At 39.9% G+C, this 20,112-nt stretch overlaps 1 protein-coding gene across 11 annotated transcripts in view; it reads right to left on the bottom strand.

The window, feature by feature from the left end:
* baz2ba (bromodomain adjacent to zinc finger domain, 2Ba) overlaps nucleotides 1–20,112 on the bottom strand; it is a 163,318-nt gene that overhangs the window by 50,626 nt on the left and 92,580 nt on the right. For all 11 annotated transcript variants that reach the window (XM_057836825.1, XM_057836814.1, XM_057836869.1 and 8 more), the window contains 2 exons: nucleotides 2,844–3,035; nucleotides 2,596–2,757 (listed from right to left, as the gene is read on the bottom strand). In XM_057836825.1, coding sequence (XP_057692808.1) covers nucleotides 2,596–2,757; nucleotides 2,844–3,035 — 354 coding nt within the window. The remainder of the gene's footprint in view (nucleotides 1–2,595; nucleotides 2,758–2,843; nucleotides 3,036–20,112) is intronic.

Genomic DNA, 20,112 nt, shown 5'->3' with positions numbered 1-20,112 from the left:
AATGGTGAGGAATACACAGGAGGAGCTGGTCAATGACCTGAAAGGAACTGGGACTACCATTTCCAAGGTTACTGTTGGTAATACACTAAGACGTCATGGTTTAGAATTATGCATGGCATGGAAGGTTCCCTGTTTAAGCCAGTACATGTAGGCCCATTTTAAGTTTGCCGATGACCATTTGGATGATCCAGAGGAGTTATAGGAGAAAGTCATGTGGTCATATGAGATCAAAATGGAACTTTTTGGTCTCAATTCGACTCAGTGTTTGGAGGAAGAGGAATGCTTAGTACCATCCCAAGAACACCGGCCCTACTATGAAGCATGGAGGTAGTAGCATCATGCTTTGGGGGTGTTTTTCTGCATTGAGATGTTGGGGACCTTCATCCCTCAGTTAGAGCATTGAAAATGGGTTGTGACTGGGTCTTCCAACATGACAATGGCCCGAAGCAGACAGCCAGAATAACCAAGGATTGGCTTCATAAAATGATAAATGGTGTTATACTTGTATAGCGCCTTTCCACCTTTCAAGGCCCTCAAAGCACTTTACACTATCTCGCCATCCACCTACTGGTGACACAGCACCAGGAGCAACGTGGGGTTCAGTATCTTGCTCAAGGACACTTAGACGAGTTCATCAGGGCGGAGAATCGAACCCACCACCTCTGGGTTGGGGGACAACTACTCAAACACTGAGGGCGGAGAATCAAACCCACAACCTATGAGTTGGGGGACAACTACTCTAACACTGAGCCACGCCACCCCAAATAAAAAGCATATCAAGGTTCTGGAGTGGCCTAGCCAGTCTCCAGACCTCAATCCGATAAAAAGTATTTGGATGGAGCTGAAACTTCGTGTTTCTCAACAACATCCCCGAAACCTGACAGATTTAGAGATTAGTGTGGAGGACTGGGCCAAAATCCCTGGTTCTATATGTGGAACCCTGGTGAAGGACTACAGAAAGCGTCTGACCTCTTTTAATTGTTGCAAACAAAGGCTTCGCACTAAATATTAGCACTGATTTTCTCAGGGGTAAATGTACTTATGAACCCCAGTAAATTATTGAAAAATCATAAAATGTGAGTTCCGGATTCTTTTTAACATTATGTCTCTATAAGTCAGTGCTTCTCAATTATTTTCTGTCACGCCCCCCCCAAGGAAGACGTAAATGTTTCGCGCCCCCCTAAACTCTCTGCCGCCACTGTAAATAGTATCATTTGTCTATAAAATTACTATTATAAATACGCATCTGCCTAACATTGTGTCCTTTTTTTCCTAATAAAGAAAAAAAGTAACCGATCAACTTATAATAAAGTATAACTTTATTAACATTGTTTTGTTTGTAACAGAGAAGACTTGACGTGCATCAATTTGCCTGAATTAAAAAAAAAAATTCACATCCAAACTAAAAAACTACACTCAAGGTACATTTTTGACCATTTGATACAGAAAAATAAAATGTAATAAAATCAGTAAATAATAACAAATTAAAATTGATTAGAAACATTCACTCATGAGGACAATGTGCCAAAACATTTGACCGAAAAAACAAATCTGAATTAAAGAAAAAAAAAAAAGTGTCCTTGGACAGGACAGTTTTTATTTTTGCTGCTCAAAGTATTTACCTCCTTTGCAATGGTGTGGAGTTATTTTGCAATGAGCATGCTAACAATGCTCACTGGCTTACTGATATAACACTGACAAAGCAGGACGATTGTTGGCAATATTCGGCACGTTTTCACTGAAAAAAATCAAGCGGCTTAACAATGAGATTGGGGTCTAATGTCTTTAAGTGACGTCTTAATTGATTTGGCTTCTGGCTGTCTACTATAATTATTTTTAGACACAGTAAACAGTGGTCTTTCATCATCACCCACTGTATTAAAAGTCAAAGCTAAAAGGCAAACGGCACGAAAAAAGCGCATTCACGGCGGCCGAGGTAGAACCGTAGGTGAGGGCGGTCGTCGTGACGATCCCAAGCCGAAAATGGCACTTCTCGGGCGGCGACGTGAGAACCAGACAAGACAGTGGGTCGCTGCGTGAGTGAGTCCGGTCGGAAAACGGCTTTCGAAAACGGCGGTGGCACACTGCTCTTCATATCTGTTGTCTGTGTGTGCTGAGTGCTCTTCCTTAGTTCAAAAATACTGCGCGCACTCTGAAAATGAGAGCGCCACTGCCACCTACTGAGTGGATGTGCAAGTACACTTTATTCCAGTACGGCAAAAAAAAAAAAAAAAAAAACATGTTCCCCGGGGTCACATGCGCCCCCCCGGCATCGCTCTGCGACCCCCCAGGGGGGGCGCGCCCCACTATTTGAGAAGTACTGCTATAAGTGAAGATGTGTCTATGATTGAAATTTCAGACCTCTACCTATATTCTAAGTTGGTGAACTTGCAAAATCACAAGGGGTGCAAATACTTCTGCTCCTCACTGTATATTCATATAATGAGTGTTTCAATTGTATTTCATATTCATTGTGTTTTATAAAATGTATACCTATCGACCTCATGAATCATCTTACAAAATCGGCTTATGAGATCGGCAATCGGCTGCAACCTCTAATTTGAAAGCTAAAAACATGTCTCCAACATAGAATACCTTTAGGTGGGTCAGGGACATTCTTGCTGGGCATTCGAATCTGAACCGGACTGGCGCTGTGGTTAGGCTGAATATGGGGGGTGAAGAACGGCGGGAACCCAATGAAAGAAGGGAGAAAGGCAGCAGCTCCTCGTCCGTGGGCTTCGGCGGCTCGCCACCACTCTGTTGAGAGACAAAACCTCAATTCAGAGCTGGATTTACAGGACACTCGTTGAATTCAGGGGTTAAAAATAAGTCTAACATCTTACCAGACAGGGCTCCGAGCTGGGGGTGTGTGGCCAGAGCAGCTGACATACCGAGGGAGCCAAGGCCTCCGAACTCCGGCCTGCCCACTCCAGCGCTATAGAGGGCCCCGAAGGCTGGGTGGTTGACCAGAGGAAAGGCACTTGACAATGTGGAGCCAATAAAGGGCTGCTCTCCTGCGGCACCAAACAGACGGCCTGAAAAAAATGCGAAACAAATTTCAAACTTCCAGCCCAGGGGCCAATTGCAAGCCACGGATAATGTTTTGTAGCCCCCACTGACATCCAATTATAGTATTAGTGTTGATCTCGCATATTTTGCAATAGGCAACAAAAATATGTACATATGGTTAAATCAATGAATTAATTGAAGGATCCATTTTTGGGGGGGGGGGATCAATTATTCATTCATCTTCCGAGCCACTTATCCTCACTAGGGTCGCGGGGGTGCTGGAGCCTATCCCAGCTAACTACAGGCAGTAGGCAGGGTACGGCGTGGATCAGTTGCCAGACAATCGCAGGGCACAAGGAGACGAATAACCATTTACGCACACATTCATACTTGGGGACAAATTGGAGTGAAAACAATTATTGAAAAAGTAAAAATTCTTTAAAAAATATATATATTAGGGCTGTCAAAATTATCACGTTAACGGGTGGTAATTATTTTTTTTAATTAATCACGTTAAAATATTTGACGCATTTAACGCACATGCCCCACTCAAACAGATTAAAATGATGGCACAATGGAATCTCCACTTGTTAATTTGTGTTTTTTGGTGTTTTGTTGCCCTCTGCTGGTGCTTGGGTGCGACTGATTTTATGGGTTTCAGCACCATGAATGAGCATTGTGTAATTACTGACATCAACAATGGCGAGCTACAAGTTTATTTTTGGATTGAAAATTTTACAAATTTTATTAAAACGAAAACATTAAGAGGGGTTTTAATACAAAAATTCTATAACTTGTACTAACATTTATCTTTTAAGAACTACAAGTCTTTCTATCCATGGATCGCTTTAACAGAATGTTAATAATGTTAATGCCATCTTGTTGATTTATGATTATAATAAACAAATACAGAACTTATGTACTGTATGTTGAATGTATATATCTGTCTTGTGTCTTATCTTTCCATTCCAACAATAATTTACAGAAAAATATGGCATATTTTATAGATGGTTTGAATTGCAATTACGACAAATTTTTAAGCTGTAATTAACTTGATTAAAAAATCGTTTGACAGCCCTAATATATATATACATTATCATCATAATTTTGTTAACAATTAAAAAGCCATGAGTAATAAAAAATATAAAAGACTAAAGCTTAAAATATAAATTAAAACAAATAATAAATTCAAATAAGTGTGGCCTGTGGGAAAGGCAATAGACAGACGTCCAATCCATTTCAACTGGGCAAGGGTGGAAGCGATCATTCCATCTACTGCCATCAATAACGGTTTTCAACGTCAATTTCCCTCTTTTACTAAGTACCACAACACATACTCTTTGCCCTGAACTGGCACGAAAGTAGTTAATTGAGCAAATGATCCAGTTTTCAATTCAATTCAATTTTATTTGTATAGCCCTCAATCACAACAGAAGTCTCAAAGGGCTTTACAGAGGCAATATGATACACAATTAGAATAGATGTCCACTGTAGTGACGCCCTTGTACAGAAACTTACAGTTCAAAAAAAAAAAAGAAAGAAAGAAATAAGATAAATACCAAGTTCTTAAAAAAAAAAAAAAGTCGAAATAAGAACATATAAAGTGATATTTCTTTGGCTAGATCGCCCAGCACTATTTTGTATCACGTTCACATGATAAAAAATGTGCTCCATTCTGAAACTAATCTGTAAGCTTAAAGTCGATACGGGTTGAAACGTGTCATCACGCTCGACTATTATGTACCAGTATGAATTCCGGGTTCCCAAATGTCAGCATATGCGAATGCAACCAGCTATTTTCTGCAAGGGTTAGTGAAAAAACTGCATGTATAACCATTTCCTATCTTTTTGGTATTCAATTTCACCACAGAAGAATACTTCATCAACATCATCGTCAGCGAGAGTTTTCCTGAGCACAATCATTTCCGACAGGGCGGTTGCCACGTATTACCTCCTCGCCCAGTCAGATGCAATTTGGTGTGAGCATATTTCATGCAAATTCAATTTCTGCTCTAGAAAAGGAGAGCGTGCCTGCGTGATGCCTCTGCATAAGCAAGTAATACACACACGGGGGAAAAGTGATGACTGGAGAAAAGGGAGCGTGCGGGGGAAATGTCCAATATATTCAGGTAGGGTTGTGTGATGTGAAACCTTAATATCACGATATCGATATGCCGCGATACAATACATTTTTAATTATTTATTGAAAATGACAACCTCTGGGCCACTCACTTGATTTTTAAATTGACATTAAAGTGACCTGCCACAAATGTCAAACGCATCAGGTAGTGATTCAACCTAAAACTTTCCTGTAAACCGAAGCAGCACAGTGCATATTTTTGCTCAAATGCAAAAATATTAAAGATACACGATAATATCGGCTACCGATAATTATCGGCCGATAATGGCAATTATGACGTCACACAGATAATACAGATAATAAAAAAATCAATCGATAATGCAATCCGATAATTATATACTTGATTTAGCCTCCAAATGTGCGCAACCAAGCTGTTTTCTCCACTTCTTCACTGCCGCCTGCTCAACCCCTCCCCTCTCTGAAGCCCCTGTGGGAGGAGGGGTTTAGGAGTACGGCGTCATAGAGGAGGCGGTGTTACACATCAGTGTTGAGGCGCTCTCACTAGCGTGCGTTGCTTTTCCCGTGTGTGAAATGAAATAAACGATGCTCTCGCCATCTACAAAACAGTTCCTCAAGGCCTAAAGAAAGCGTCCTCATTGAACACCACTAGCACTAACCCAGCAGCCATTTAAAACTGCATCACAATGATTTTTGGAACGAATATGAGGCTGCTGCTAGCATGAATGCTAAAGCTATTGTTAACAAATAAACTATAAAGGAAGCTACGGGGCTTGTGACGATACAGAGACGCTGCAGTCCTCCCGGAGTCGGGGGGTTTGGGAATGCAGCCCAAAGCGAGTGGTAAACTCCCATCTATGGCTAAACACCTCACGAGATCGATAGTTGACAAGTAGCTGTCTTCTGACGGAGCCCGCCGGTCCGGCAGGCCGCCGCCGCCTCGCCCTAGGTGGGTAAAGGATGAGAGCAGAGTCATGCACCGAATGCGCCGCAGCGAGCCGGCCGGGGCGGGCGGATATCCGGTACGAACTTAGCTGCCGCCGCCACTCCAGTTCAAGACAGAGGCCTGGCGCGGGTGCTAATTTGGCAGCCGGGCGGACTGAAGGGCACAGGCGGGAGGAAATTCTCGAAATGACCCGATAGCCAAATCCCTGGATGAAAAAATAATGCACTTTATACGACCACGATTCTTCGTGAAAGACATGCCGATCACATCAGATTTACCACGGACATTTACACAGGTGATGTCAACAAACCATGTTTATCATGACGGCACAGTGGCTAGTTGATAACTGTAACATGCACCAAACGACACAAAGAAGTCATCCAGTCAGTAATGCATTCAGTACGCTTTAAATTTATGACGTCTTAATCAGATCATTCTTCTTAAATCTAGTCAAATAATTTTCCCCATCTTGTTTGAGTGTTGAAGACTAGTTGAATGCGCCAGATTATTCCACTTACTTGAACTAAATATTGCAATTTGTTCTTATTAAGCCCAAACATCTAAAAAAATAAGGTCATTTTCACCTAAATCAAGAAAAAATTGCTTTCAAATAATGTTTTGAACCATACATATTCTTGAATAAAGAACATTTCTGACAAGTTTTTTTTTTTTTTTTTTTTTTTTAGGATTATGTATAATAATTTATTGCTTAAAATAAGGCTGTTAATCTTATTTTCAGCTGGCCATTTTTCTTCAAGAAATCTGAGTGAAATATACTTGAAGTGCTGGCAGTTAATTTAACTTATTTCCAATAGATTTACACTGAAAACAAGGGACTTTAACTAGTCTTAAGGAGCTGTGTTTTTGCTGTGTAGTAATGTTATACTTTAGGAATGGCATACTTTTAAAGCCATTTTTGTGCAACTTATGTATTTACTCTGTAAGTAATTGTTGCCAAAAGTTTACCATTACACAATGTCAGACAATCTGTCTTTATTTAGATGTTGGAATTTACTACTACTACTACTTGTTCACATTTGATGTTGAAAAAAAAGAGCAATATTATTTTTGCACAGCAATATTTTCTCTTGTGTATACTTTAAAATTTTACATAAATCTTTAATAAAATTATCGGCTTGACATTATCGGTTATCGGTTGGAACGAGGAGGAAATTATCGGTTATCGGTATCGGCTGAAAAATGCATTATCGTGCATCACTAAAAAATATATAATTATCGAGTATTACTTGTTACTAGTGGTTTTGAATTTTAAAGGTATGAACTACTCAGCAAGTGACAATAAAATGATGGCAGACCACAAATCTAAAAAACAAAGTGACAGAAAAGGTGTAATAATGAAGGTAGATCTTACTTAGACCCCCTTCCTCTGTTGCTTTTGTCCAACCCACTAAAAATCTCCAAACAGAAATTGACGTTACAACCAACGAGCTGTACATTTCAGCTGTCTACTAGCATGCTACCCATTGGTTCTCTACTCTCGTCGCTGTGTGACTGTTCCGTTAATCGTCGAATAGGCTTATGTACTGGCGTAGAGCTTAAAACCGAGGCATAATAGTCACTTGTGGTTGTGACATTCCAACAAGGATTAGCTTTAAAAATAAAAAAAAATAAAAAAAAGTGGGCGTTCCCCGATAAACTATTACTCTGTATTACTATTACTCTGTATTTCATAGGAGCTTTAAAGCCCGAGTTATGCTACTACGTTGCGGCGAAGCTACTACGGCGTCAATGAGCATTCGATAGTTCTGCGGCAAGGGAATGTGTAGCTCTGTAATTCACCGCCAAGCCACTAGAGGGGTGTGGCAATGTGTTTCTACGGTCTGGGGGGAGTTTTGTCGACTTCCTCTAGTTTTCTTCTGGTTACAAATGCCAACACAGATGGAACGCTTGAATGTGGAACATCAACATTGAACCACAAATGTTCATCATTACTGTAATGTCCGTAACTAAAGATGTCCCGATCGATCGGCAGTCCGATCACGTCATTTTCAAAGTATCGGAATCGGCAAAAAAATATCAGACATGGCTTTTTAAAAAAAAAATTTTTTTTAATTAAATCGTTTTCTAATTGTATTTAACGTTGCAGACAAAATGTCTTAACCTCATCCAGAGTCTTTAGTTTTGGCTTAAAGTAGGGCTATCAAATTTATTGCGTTAACGGCGGTAATTAATTTTATTTTAATTAATCACGTTAAAATATTTAACGCAATTAACGCATGCGCTGCACGACCTGCTCACGCATTGTCGCGTTCAATCTATAATGGCGCCGTTTTAACTACATATAGAGCTAAAAGGCAGCGTAAAATGAGTAGAGTGAATTTTGGTAGCCTTTGGGAGCCTTTTTTAAATTGGCCAAAGCCTAACAATCCCTCTCTCAACAATTAGAAACATCGTAGGAAGCAATGTGGGGAAGCAAGGTAGTAGTTGATATTTTTCTTAACACCCTATTATTTCCCATCTATCAATTGGTGCCACTACGCACAGTCATGGTTGCACTTCCCATCATGCATTTGGGCACAACAGTTAAATGGCTACAGTATCATTTACTGAAAGCTCAACAAGTACACTAGGTGGCATTATTTAGTCACAATATACAAAGTCACATTTATCCTTTAAGAATTACAAGTCTTTCTATCCGTGGATCCCTCTCACAGAAAGAATGTTAATAATTTAAATGCCATCTTGAGGATTTATTGTCATAATAAACAAATACAGTACTTATGTACTGTATGTTGAATGTATATATTCGTCAGAGTTTTATTCTTTTTTTTTTTTTAATGCATTGCCAAAATGTATATGATTGGGAAAAATTATTGGGAATGATTGGAATTGAATCGGGAGCAAAACAAAAGCAATCGGATCGGGAAATATCGGGATCGGCAGATACTCAAACTAAAACGATTGAGATCGGATCGGGAGCAAAAAAACATGATTGGAACAACGTAACTAAGTGCGGGTCCTTTTAGAGGCGATCAGACTGGGGAGCGGTGACGTAGCGGAAAGCTAGTGGAAAGTTAGTGGTCGCTATTATTTTGTTATTCATTTTATTGTTGCCACAATAAAGTGGGGTAAGTCCTGATTGACTCCTCTCCTTTCTTCCCATCCTTTATCATAAAAGCACCGAGGCACTCTCAATCAGTGATGTTGTTGAAAATTAAACATCAAATCAACTCTTTCGACACCAAACCTGTGCTTTATTCTTCATATACCTGAAGTGTGAAATGTAAATGAGTTACAGACTCACAGCAAACATATGTACACAATAAATGATGAAGTGCACCAACCAAAAATACGACAAGTAATAAAAAGCTGGCAGTGTTTGGCCGACTGTGTAACCGCTTCGGGTGGCCATTCGCTTCCGAACACACACATACTTGTCTTGGTGGTTCTTCCATTTTTTTATGCAATCGCTGACCTTGCCATTTGGCGATCTTTATAATGTCTTGCGCTTCGATGATACTCTCGTCTGCGTGGCCCATTTTTGTGTAGCAAAACAATATTTGAAAATGGCAGTGATTTCGCGCTGAACCGGAAACAACAGTGTGAGCGGACCAATCACAGTCCATTTGCACCACGTCACCAAGCGTTGACGCGTCGACCAGTCAGAAAATTGTGGAGATTCACGTCAGGCTACGGCGAAGGGTCGTAAATTGGGTCTGCCTTGGCAGCGTAGGTCTGCCGCAGAAGCATAACTCTGCCTTAAGGCTACGTCTACACTAGGCCTGCTAATGGCTTCAAACGTTCAATTTGTTAGACTATACGGTATGTCTGCTACACTAATGTACCTCTTTATCCAGAGATTTTATTACACGGGGTAGAGGGCCGTGTTATATCATAAACTACGGACCCGCCACCTAAAGAAGCTTGGGTATCCGTGTAATAATCAGAGCCAAAGGAAGTGACGTCATGTAGCGTGCTATCATCATTTTTTGTGTGTCATTACAGAATTGTAACAATGGAGGCGAATGGTACAGATGCGGCATTCCTGCTCCTCTTTTTACAAGTGAAAGAGCTTGTAAATATTACGCTTGAATATGTCTGGAGAAGACATCGAACAACGTCGAAAAACGATAAGCTTCCGCTTCAGCGGTGACCTGCACGGACGATGACGTCACACACGAGGCTTCTCCTTTTTGCGCATGCGTAGTCAGCGCATTTATATTAAACGTAGGGCGGACAGTTATAAAACACTGTGCGAATTAACAGGCAAAAAATTATCCGCCCTAGTGTAGACGTAGCCGAAGACCGCTATATATCAAATTAGCATAAATTCATTACCTCATAGGCTGCTATTGAATGAGATACACATCCAAGCCATTTGAATAGAAATACAATTCAAATGGATTGGACTCTACTAGTGACAAACTCATTTAAATTCACAGCAGGATGATTGGATACCACATGATTGGACATCTATCATCATCAAAAGTAGAGAAAGCGTGAATCAAATAAATTTTGATATTGATATTGATTATTACGTGTTGGTATTTCCAATTGTCCTGCATGCATTCCTCACATACAGTTGGTATGAGGAATCAATTTTCTAACTACTGGACATCTCGAATTCTGGATCCCCATTGGTGATCCTACTATGGCATATAGAATCCCAAAATGTAGCAAAGCAGCGCAAATTGAGCACCATCTGATGGCCAGAATATGCATTGCAGGAACAGGTCTATTTATGGTGATAATGACATGTACATTTTGGTGATGTTCATTGTATTCATACTGTGGAGCATTAATTCGGGGAGTTGTACACTGCCATTGGTAGGGTTATACGCACTATCCTTTTCGACTGGGAGAGTTTGCAGCGAATCCAGTTCGAATGGAACAAAGCGGCATCTTCAGTATTAATTAATTTTTTTAAAAAGTAGAAATGACAACTTGGATTTACCTACTCTCTCGCCCTCGTTCTCATTCCGTTTCAATCCTCCCTACGCTCTGACAAACTGCACCGCCTGCTTTTTTTCATGTTTGGATGCCGCCGAAGGGGGATTAATTTGTTGTTTGTTGCAGTCAATCAAATTTCCACAGACAGATTTAAGTTAATTGCATCCGTGAGTTGATCCCAGAAGGAGTGCGCTACGAGCGCACATCGGCTTTTTATTCTCCCAGTGATATCCTCATCAATGACACATGCATGCCCACCAACGCATGATTGTTTCAGTGTTCTTTTACTCAAGTGAAAAAAGGCGGCCTGAACCTTGAATCACTGTCATGATACTGGATCTCTGATGTTACCCACATTAAATTTTACATATCTTTTTTCTTTTAATTGAACTGATGATAAGGAAGAAAGGTGCATTGATAGTAAACCTTTCAGCCTAAATGGATGCCATCTGGTAAAGTGTTAAGAAAAAAAGTATGAAGCATTTGGAATTTTTGCATGAACTGGTAATAAAGGCTGTCTATTCTTCACACAAATTAGAAGTGGAAACAGGACGCTTGAACTATTATCAAACAAATTATTGAACGCACGTGCTTTCATACATTTATAGTGTATAATATGTAAAATATGAATAAAATCCACACCAGATAACCGATGTGAATAGATGGACAACACTGACGGTATTTACATTTTAGGTTCTCAAGATTCCTCAACTTGTAGTTGTAAAGAATATGCAATTAAAACTTAATAAAGTAGTTCAACCGTTTTGGAATGTGTAAAAAAAACCTATGGACACAACTGAGGGTCTTTTTATGGTGGTACAGTGATCCCTAGTTTTTCGCGGTTATTAGGGACCAGAACCTGCCACGATAAATGAAAAACAACAAAGTAGTGCCGCCGCCGATTTAGCATTGGAAAGAGATACATATAAGACATGTTTAAGTTTAAAAAAATAATAATTGAAATAATTTCAAAAAATGTATGTATACATATATATATATATATATATATATTAGGGCTGTCAAACGATTAAAATTTTTAATCGCGTTAATTACAGCTTTAAAATTAATTAATCGCAATTCAAACCATCTATAAAATATGCCATATTTTTTCTGTAAATTATTGTTGGAATGGAAAGATAAGACACAAGATGGATAAATACATTCAACATACGGTACATAAGGACTGTATTTGTTTATTATAACAATAAATCAACAAGATGGCATTAACATTATTAACATTCTGTTAACGCGATCCATGGATAGAAAGACTTGTAGTTCTTAAAAGATAGATGTTAGTACAGGTTATAGAAATTTTATATTAAAACCCTTAATGTTTTCGTTTTAATAAAATTTGTAAAATTTTCAATCAAAAAATGAACTAGTAGCCCGCCATTGTTGATGTCAATAATTACTTACACAATGCTCATGGGTGCTGACGCCTATAAAATCAGTCGCACCCAAGCGCCAGCAGAGGGCGGCAAAACTCCATAAAACACAAGTGAGCATTTCACTGTACTGTCATTTAAATCTGTCTGAGCGGGCATGTATGTTAATTGCGGCAAATATTTTAACGTGATTAATTTAAAAAATTAATTAACGCCCGTTAACGCGATAATTTTGACAGCCCTAATATATATATGTATTTTTTTAAATAATTGTTTTTAAGCACTTCAAATTGATGTTAAGTTTTAAACATGTTACTCTCCCACCGAATTATTTTTAAAAAAATAGAAACATGCTTGTCTTTATTAAATGCTTCATGAAGTGAATAATCCACTCAAGCTGCTCACTTACACACAATGAGTTGCCACAGCAACTGTTTAACAGGTTAACCGATGATTGCCAAATGCGGTGCTTTTAAATTTTGGCTTCCAGGCATCTCTGGCAAGATTAAACCTTAAAAGTATGTCAAGCATTGTTAACTTTAATAAGCAACTTCAGTGCACTGCCTGACCAAGAAAAGCAGGAGGAAGAGTGAGACTACATGATCGGATTGGGACAGCTCATCTGTATTTATTTTTTACTTTGGGGGTGGGGTGGGGGGGGGGGGGGGGTGTCCGCCCGAGGGAACACTGTATACAAGTTAAAAGACAAAAAAATTTTTTACTATAGTCCTGGTAGTAGTCCGGTAAAGCTCGTTTTTCGCAGCATATCAAGTGTACGGGTTTTTTTTCTCCCCAATTTATCAATGTTTGAGTTGTTTTTGTGTGACTTTTGTTTCTTTTTCCATTCATTTTCACTGATACGGGAATGTCGTCTTTCATTGTATAGTAGCATTAAGCTAATAGGCCTTGTGAGTGCGATGACGGTCTCCTACAATTTATAGTGGCATAACGTTAACTTAGCATGTTGCAATTGTGTCTTTCATTCACTACAAAGCAAAGGGTTTTATAATTTAAAGCAGAAATGTGAAGTAATTTCATAACATGCCAAATAGGGTCACAATTAAAGCAATTAAACATTGTCCAACAAATAAAGCATGAAAAAATAATTTATATGTTGGATATTTGACAAAATAATCGCATTTCCGAAGTTCGAGCCTGAAAGGGGACGAACCCGGAAGTGATACGTCACACCGGGAACAGCGATGGCAGCTCCATACATATGGCCGCCATACAAAGCCCTTCAAACAATGATTCAAACAGCGATACATTGAGCGCAAGGGAGGAGATCCAAGTTTTTGAAGAGTTGAAGAAGAGGAGCTAGGAATTTTATGTTGGACCTAACATGTCTTAGCCAGACGCTAATCAGGATGCAAACAATGTGCCTAGACTACCTGACATGGAACGGATACAAGATCCATCGAGTTTACAAGATTGGTAAGATATAGGCTGTTATTATTTTCATGATTTGAAGATGCAGGCTTTTGCACATAATTTTATGTTTTTGTCTATCTTGCACATAATTTTATGTTTTTGTCTATCTGATGACATTGTTAAAAAAAAAAAAAAAATCAGACTTCATGTTCATTTTGGCAGATCCGGCAGCTCTCGTGCATATAAAATAATAATATAAAAACGTTGGGGGAAAGAAGGAGATGAGTCGTTGATGGCTTTCTCCACTTTATTGTGGCAACAATAAGAAAACAAAATAGCAGACTGCCGCCACATTCGACTGCGAAGTTTTGCTTCTTGCTGATCTCCTCGCCTCCTACTACTCCAGCGTCTCTAAAACGGATCGTGCATAGTGTGTTGTTATGAGCTTTTTGTTTACAAATGTATCGAACACACGACGTGCTGACAACTTAGTTTCTTTATTAACACATGGAGCTAACAGTAAGAACACAGCTTGGGGCTCTCGGCAGGAAGTGGCGTCTAATGGCGTGAGGAAATGTAGTTTTTTCACACAAGCGAACAGATTACAAAGCACCACTTCAGTGTTGTCCCGAGACTATATTTCCCATGATTCACTGCATGGCCTGCGCGCTCGCTGATTCACTGCTAGACATTAAAACCAACAGGCTTATTGTTGTCACCTGTCAGCGGCTCTCGTACGTAAAACACAAACTAGAAGGCTATCAAGCGATCACCGTGAAAGAAACGCCGAACTGTACAAATGCAAAGCAATGCTTGAAGCATGAAGGTGGAAATACATAATACAATGTCTCTTACGGCAACGTGACCGTGAATTACCGCGACGCCAACCCGCTTATATGCACATCCACACCCCTTTCCTGATTGACAGTGGATTAACCCTTTCAGACAAGATCGTAGATGACACACAATTTTAAAACGCTTAACCTAGCGAACGCAACAACAACTGTGATCGGGGATTGCCACGAGTTAACTTTCAGCTAACGTCGCTAGCTTATACTGAACATTTCACAACAGTTGGCAGCTCTGCTTTGACAAAGTCATCAGTCATCTATCCAATAATCACACTCACTTTTTGGCAAATCCTTAATCATAAGCAGACCGGTTAAGGAAGCAGGCTCTTCGAAGTGTTTGCAGCAGAGAACACTACTCGATGATGGCGTGAAATTCATTCGCTTCGTGCGAACGAAAGATGTCCCTTTACGTGCCCTGCTATCCTTTGGGCACTCGCACAACTTTTCGTTTGAGTGAGAACAAAACATCGCCATTTCCGAAGATTGCCGAAGAAAAGCATTTTCGTTGTCAAAAGCGTTGCTATGGGTTAAACAAAGAATCTGGAAGGGTTGCGTTAAAAAAAAAATGATGAAAATATGCTTATAATTGTTTAGCCATTGATATTATTCAAAAACATGGTTGGTCAACCTTAGTTCACATTTCCGCTTTAATGCACCGTATGTGTATTTGTATCATAGTGTCTGCATTTTCAGAGTGCAGCTTAACTGGAGTGTAAACTGAAGTTCTTGAAAATTATCATCATTGGACAACTGTAGACAGGCTGCATTTCCACCACGTTTGACCAAATAATCGTCTAACTAAGTCGCGGCGATCATCAGAATTAAGCTCAAATTTTGGGGGGATCACTATCATCTAATCACCAAGCTCTATTCCTAAGTCAATGCACGCTTTTAATTAAACTTAGATGCAGAAGGAAAGTGTTGACTTGACAGAAAACCTTTCAGCTCCGACGGCATCTAGTGGAGTATATAGCAGTTGCACAAAAGGGGATTTGGTACAAAAGAAGTGGTTTGCTTGCAAAAAGTTCACAGAGCTGGCCTCACATTTCATTTGATGCTCTGTCCAAAATCGCTTATCTCGAAAATCTCCGCTCACGTAATGGCAAAGAGGGATCAGAATGATGTATAATGCATGAGGAAGGAGATGTTTTAACAGCGGTGTCTTCGGAGCAACAGCGAGAGGACGAAGAAAGGCAAAACCACGGCGCTTCATTTTCCGCTTTCCTTCCTTGAGCTTGTAACAGAAAAATTGGGTTACGGTCCAGGAAAGCTGGAAGCATGCAAATCTCCTCCCGATGTGATTTGCTCAGCATGTGTCAATAGCAACAGATTAAGTGATGAGGTCAAAGCGTATGCAGAAATCATTTACTTATTCTGACGAGGGACCATCAAAACATTCATCTTGAAATATGATGTACACTTAACTCATTAAGAGGTGATGCAGTGGTTGTCAATTGAGACTGTAACATGTAAAATAAATTTAACATTCAATCATTATTGCCTAACTTATTCACTGCCATTAACAGAAATAAACATCAAATCCCTTTGAACTGGGATGGCTGGCATTAAGTGATCATGTTTCAATGCTGGCACCAATCACTGTCAGCCTCTCAGTCAAAATGCATCAGAGGTCCTCTGCCATCAATGGCAGCCAATAAGATATTTTAAACGACTGGTCGGGCACAAAATTACACTTTGGATGCACACTGGCACACATCTACACACATTGTGTGACGCTGAGGCAGCTGGAGGCAGAACGAGCCGAAGGTTGTCATGAGACATGGCCGAGCATGTGTGTGTTCCTCACACAAAAGACGGCTCTAATTGTTTGGGATTCATTAATGCAGCAGCTTTTCAAAAGCGACCCGAGCTGTCAGCGGGCAAAAGAAAAATCCTCATCGTCGGGAAAGAGGTGTATTCACATACCGTACTCACTGTATAATTAATACGGCAGGAAACTCATTTTCATGCTGGATTCTGAATGCTATCACAACATGAAGGTGACCACATTTGTCACTCGCTATGGAATTGTGATTCTAAAAATGCACTATGTAGGACGTGGAACTTCACAGTGGAAGTCTTAACCACCTGTCCTCCCTCTTTAAGAACAGTTCCAACTTTTTCCCATTTGGTTTCACTCAAGGTGTCAAACCCCAGATCCAGCCCACCCAATCATTTTGAGTGGCTCGCAAAAGCATGGAATTCATGTTTCTTGCTAATGTCAAGCATTTTTTCATTACAAAAGAGTTTTGAAATAAAAATTATTGAAAGATAATACAACATCTGGCCCCAGCCTATCATATCTAACAGACCTTCTTATTAACACTCCTCAATCACTCTGCTCCTCTTCTACCTTTCACCTTTCTGTCCCACATACCCATCTTGTCACCTACAGTTCCGGAGCATTTAGCCACTCTGCCTTCCAAGCTCTGAAACTCTCTACCCCCTACTTAGATTTCCTCCCAATCTTCAAATCCAGACTCAAACCCCACCTGTTCGAATTATCATACCCAGCTTGACCTATGTTCTGTTCTGTGTTACGTCTTCTTGCTGTTAACTTGACTTTGCTTTCAATCTGTGATTTGCCAACTTATTTGAATTTCTTGTGCAGTGACCCTGTGTGTTCTGAACGGCACTTTGAAAAGTCGAAATTTTTGGACTAAGGCACACCTGATAAGCCGCCACCCACCAAATTTGACACAAAAACGGCATTTGTTCATAGATAAGTTCCACTGGACTATAACCCTTTGCTGTCCTAACTGTATTATGGAATAATTACACCAAAAGATATTAACCGGGCGGGAACACTTTGTTTGACAGCGGCATCATAACACTGTCCTAAGACCAAATGAACCACCATCATTGCTTCAAGAAGTTTCATTTGGCAATCACTGCTCCCTTGGGGGAGACCGTCAATCTCTGCTGCCAACACTGTTGTCGTCCAACGTGCCTCCTAGCATGCATTGCAGCACCACAGATGTCAATAACATTTAAAAATCATGTTCCGTGCCAATTATTTATTCAGTACCTCTTCCAGTTGTTTCATTAATTGCCAGCTCTGGTATTTGGTAACACTTTATTTGACAGTGGCGCCATAAGACTGTCATAAGGCCATCATAATTATGACATGACACTGCCATGCCCATCAACTGATGCTTATGACAGATGTAATTTTGTCATCCGGCAAATTACCTCACTTTTGAAAATATGTAAAGGATCCGAGCTGGACATAAATTGAGTTAGTGATATCATTTGCTGGATGATACTTAAAGAGCATACGACAGGAGAAAAACAGTCATAAATGGCATTATTATGTGAATTAGAATCATATTTTGAGACGATTCGACTATATACAACAATTTAGCAAAGCGCAGATGACGAAAAATTAGTCTTTTAATCTGCCGTTTAGCCACGCCTACCATTATAGGGCTTTAGCGTCCCCAACAGGTGGATGACGTCAGCAGTAGACTGGGCTCATCGGTTTTACTATTCAGCCCATTGAGGGGGAATTATTCAGAACGAGGAGAACACGACGAAGAGAGCCGCAAAATGTCATTGTTTCAGTCTCTCTACTCCAATATTTTTACAGGATATTTTTTTTATCAAAGTATTTTTCCCCAATAGCTATATAAATGGCTTGAGAAGGACCAGTCAGCCCGTCGAGGGGGAACTATTCACAACGAGGAAAACGTGACGAAGAAAGCTGCAAAATGTCATTGTTTCTGTCTCTTTACTTCAATATTTTTACAGGATATACTTTTTATCCAAGTATTTTCCCCAATTGCTAAATAAATGGCATGGTCATGAAAAATAACATTCTTGTGCTAAATGGAATATGAAATAATAAAAATGCATTTATTCAGGACGACATGGCAAAAGTACTCCATAATGGTCAAAACTGTCGACTTCACCTTTACTGTCGCACCTCCCGAACGATATTTGTATGACACCTAAATCAGACATACGTCATTTCCCTTCCCCGGCTTCGGAGAATGTAAACAAACCAAAAGGTGTGACAGCTAGCCGACATGCTAACCCGAACCGAGTGATGTTTCAAAGTCTTTGAAGCGGAAAATCACACATAACTAGCCTGAAATTATTGACATGACGACTGTGCACGAGGAAAGCTTTTTAGATGCCTATCAATGATCAAACGTAAGTAGTCCTATATTTAAAGAAAGTTTGTAGTGTTTACTTTGTAATCGCTGTATTCGTATTTGACATAATACAAAACAAGATGTTTACTCACTTCCTCGTAAGTCCAATGGTCCCACAGTAAATATCCACGGTGAATGGGAACCTTTTGAAACTCCAAAAAGGCACATACGCCTTTCCCTCATACAGAATGATTTTTCTGCAGCCATTTGGCTGGCGTGATGCGAAAAATAAATGTATTAATCCGCAAAATCAGCTGAATCCTTTGTCCTCATACACAACAGTACACTGTATAGTGAAGAGGACGTCACAGCGCCCTCCTCCTCAATGCAAGACCAAAGCCAGAAGTCACTCATTTTCATGGCGCGGGATTAAAAAAACTAAATAAATATAGCGATCGCTTCCACACACATCCAAGCGGCCCATATCATTCAGGAGCATAAAATACCGCGTGTATTATGAAATGAACATGCTTTTTAGTGTCACATGCACTTTAATGTCATCTGTCATAATCATTCATTAATGCCCATGATAGGGTCATGTTACAATAATGATGGTCTTATGACAGTCCTATGACGCCACTGTCAAATAAGGTGTTACATATTAATCCAAATAAATCAACAAATAAGCCGCACTGGACTATTGGTTGCAGGATTAAAAATGAGGGGGAAAAGTAGCGGCTTTTAGTCCGAAAATTGCAGTATTAAAAAATGTTGCACTGGCTTCTGATTTTACAATCAAATATTTATGCCAGGTTAAGTGATAGATGCTATAGAGCAGGGGTCTCCAAAAAGGTCCCCAAGGCCCGCTGTAGGTCCTAGTTTTTGTTCCATCCGATTTAGCACAGACAGTTGAACCAATGAGGTTTCCCCTAAAGCAAGCAATCAACTGATTGCACTGGTAAAACATCCAGATTGGTAAAAAGGTGTCATCTTGTTTAGTTGGAATGAAATCCTGTACCCACAGCGGGCCTTGGAATAGGTTGGAGACCCCTGCTGTACAGTACTGCTGCCAAAAAAGGTCCAATATGTGAACATCAGCCAACAATGACAAGCGAATGTAGACAACAATTCAGAAAAATGTATAACACTTTGCAAATGACTGAACAGTTGAACAGATATGAGGGAAAATATATTATGAATATCTGCGATTGGCTGGCAACCAGTTCAGGGTGTCCCCTGCCTACTGCCCGTAGTTAGTTGGGATAGGCTCCAACACCCCCGCGACCCTCGTGAGGAATAAGCGGCATGGAAAATGAATGAATGAATGAATGAATATGAGTGGTGGGAACCCCTGGTACTTCCCGATACGTTAAGATGTGTGATAAAAGGTTCACGATGACGACTTATCATCAAAACTAAAGTACAGTGGTAGCTGTACATACGA

This window comes from Corythoichthys intestinalis, chromosome 1, assembly GCF_030265065.1.
Source record: "Corythoichthys intestinalis isolate RoL2023-P3 chromosome 1, ASM3026506v1, whole genome shotgun sequence".
Classification (NCBI taxonomy): Eukaryota; Metazoa; Chordata; class Actinopteri; order Syngnathiformes; family Syngnathidae; genus Corythoichthys; species Corythoichthys intestinalis.
This window is presented reverse-complemented; position numbering and strand designations above follow the sequence as displayed.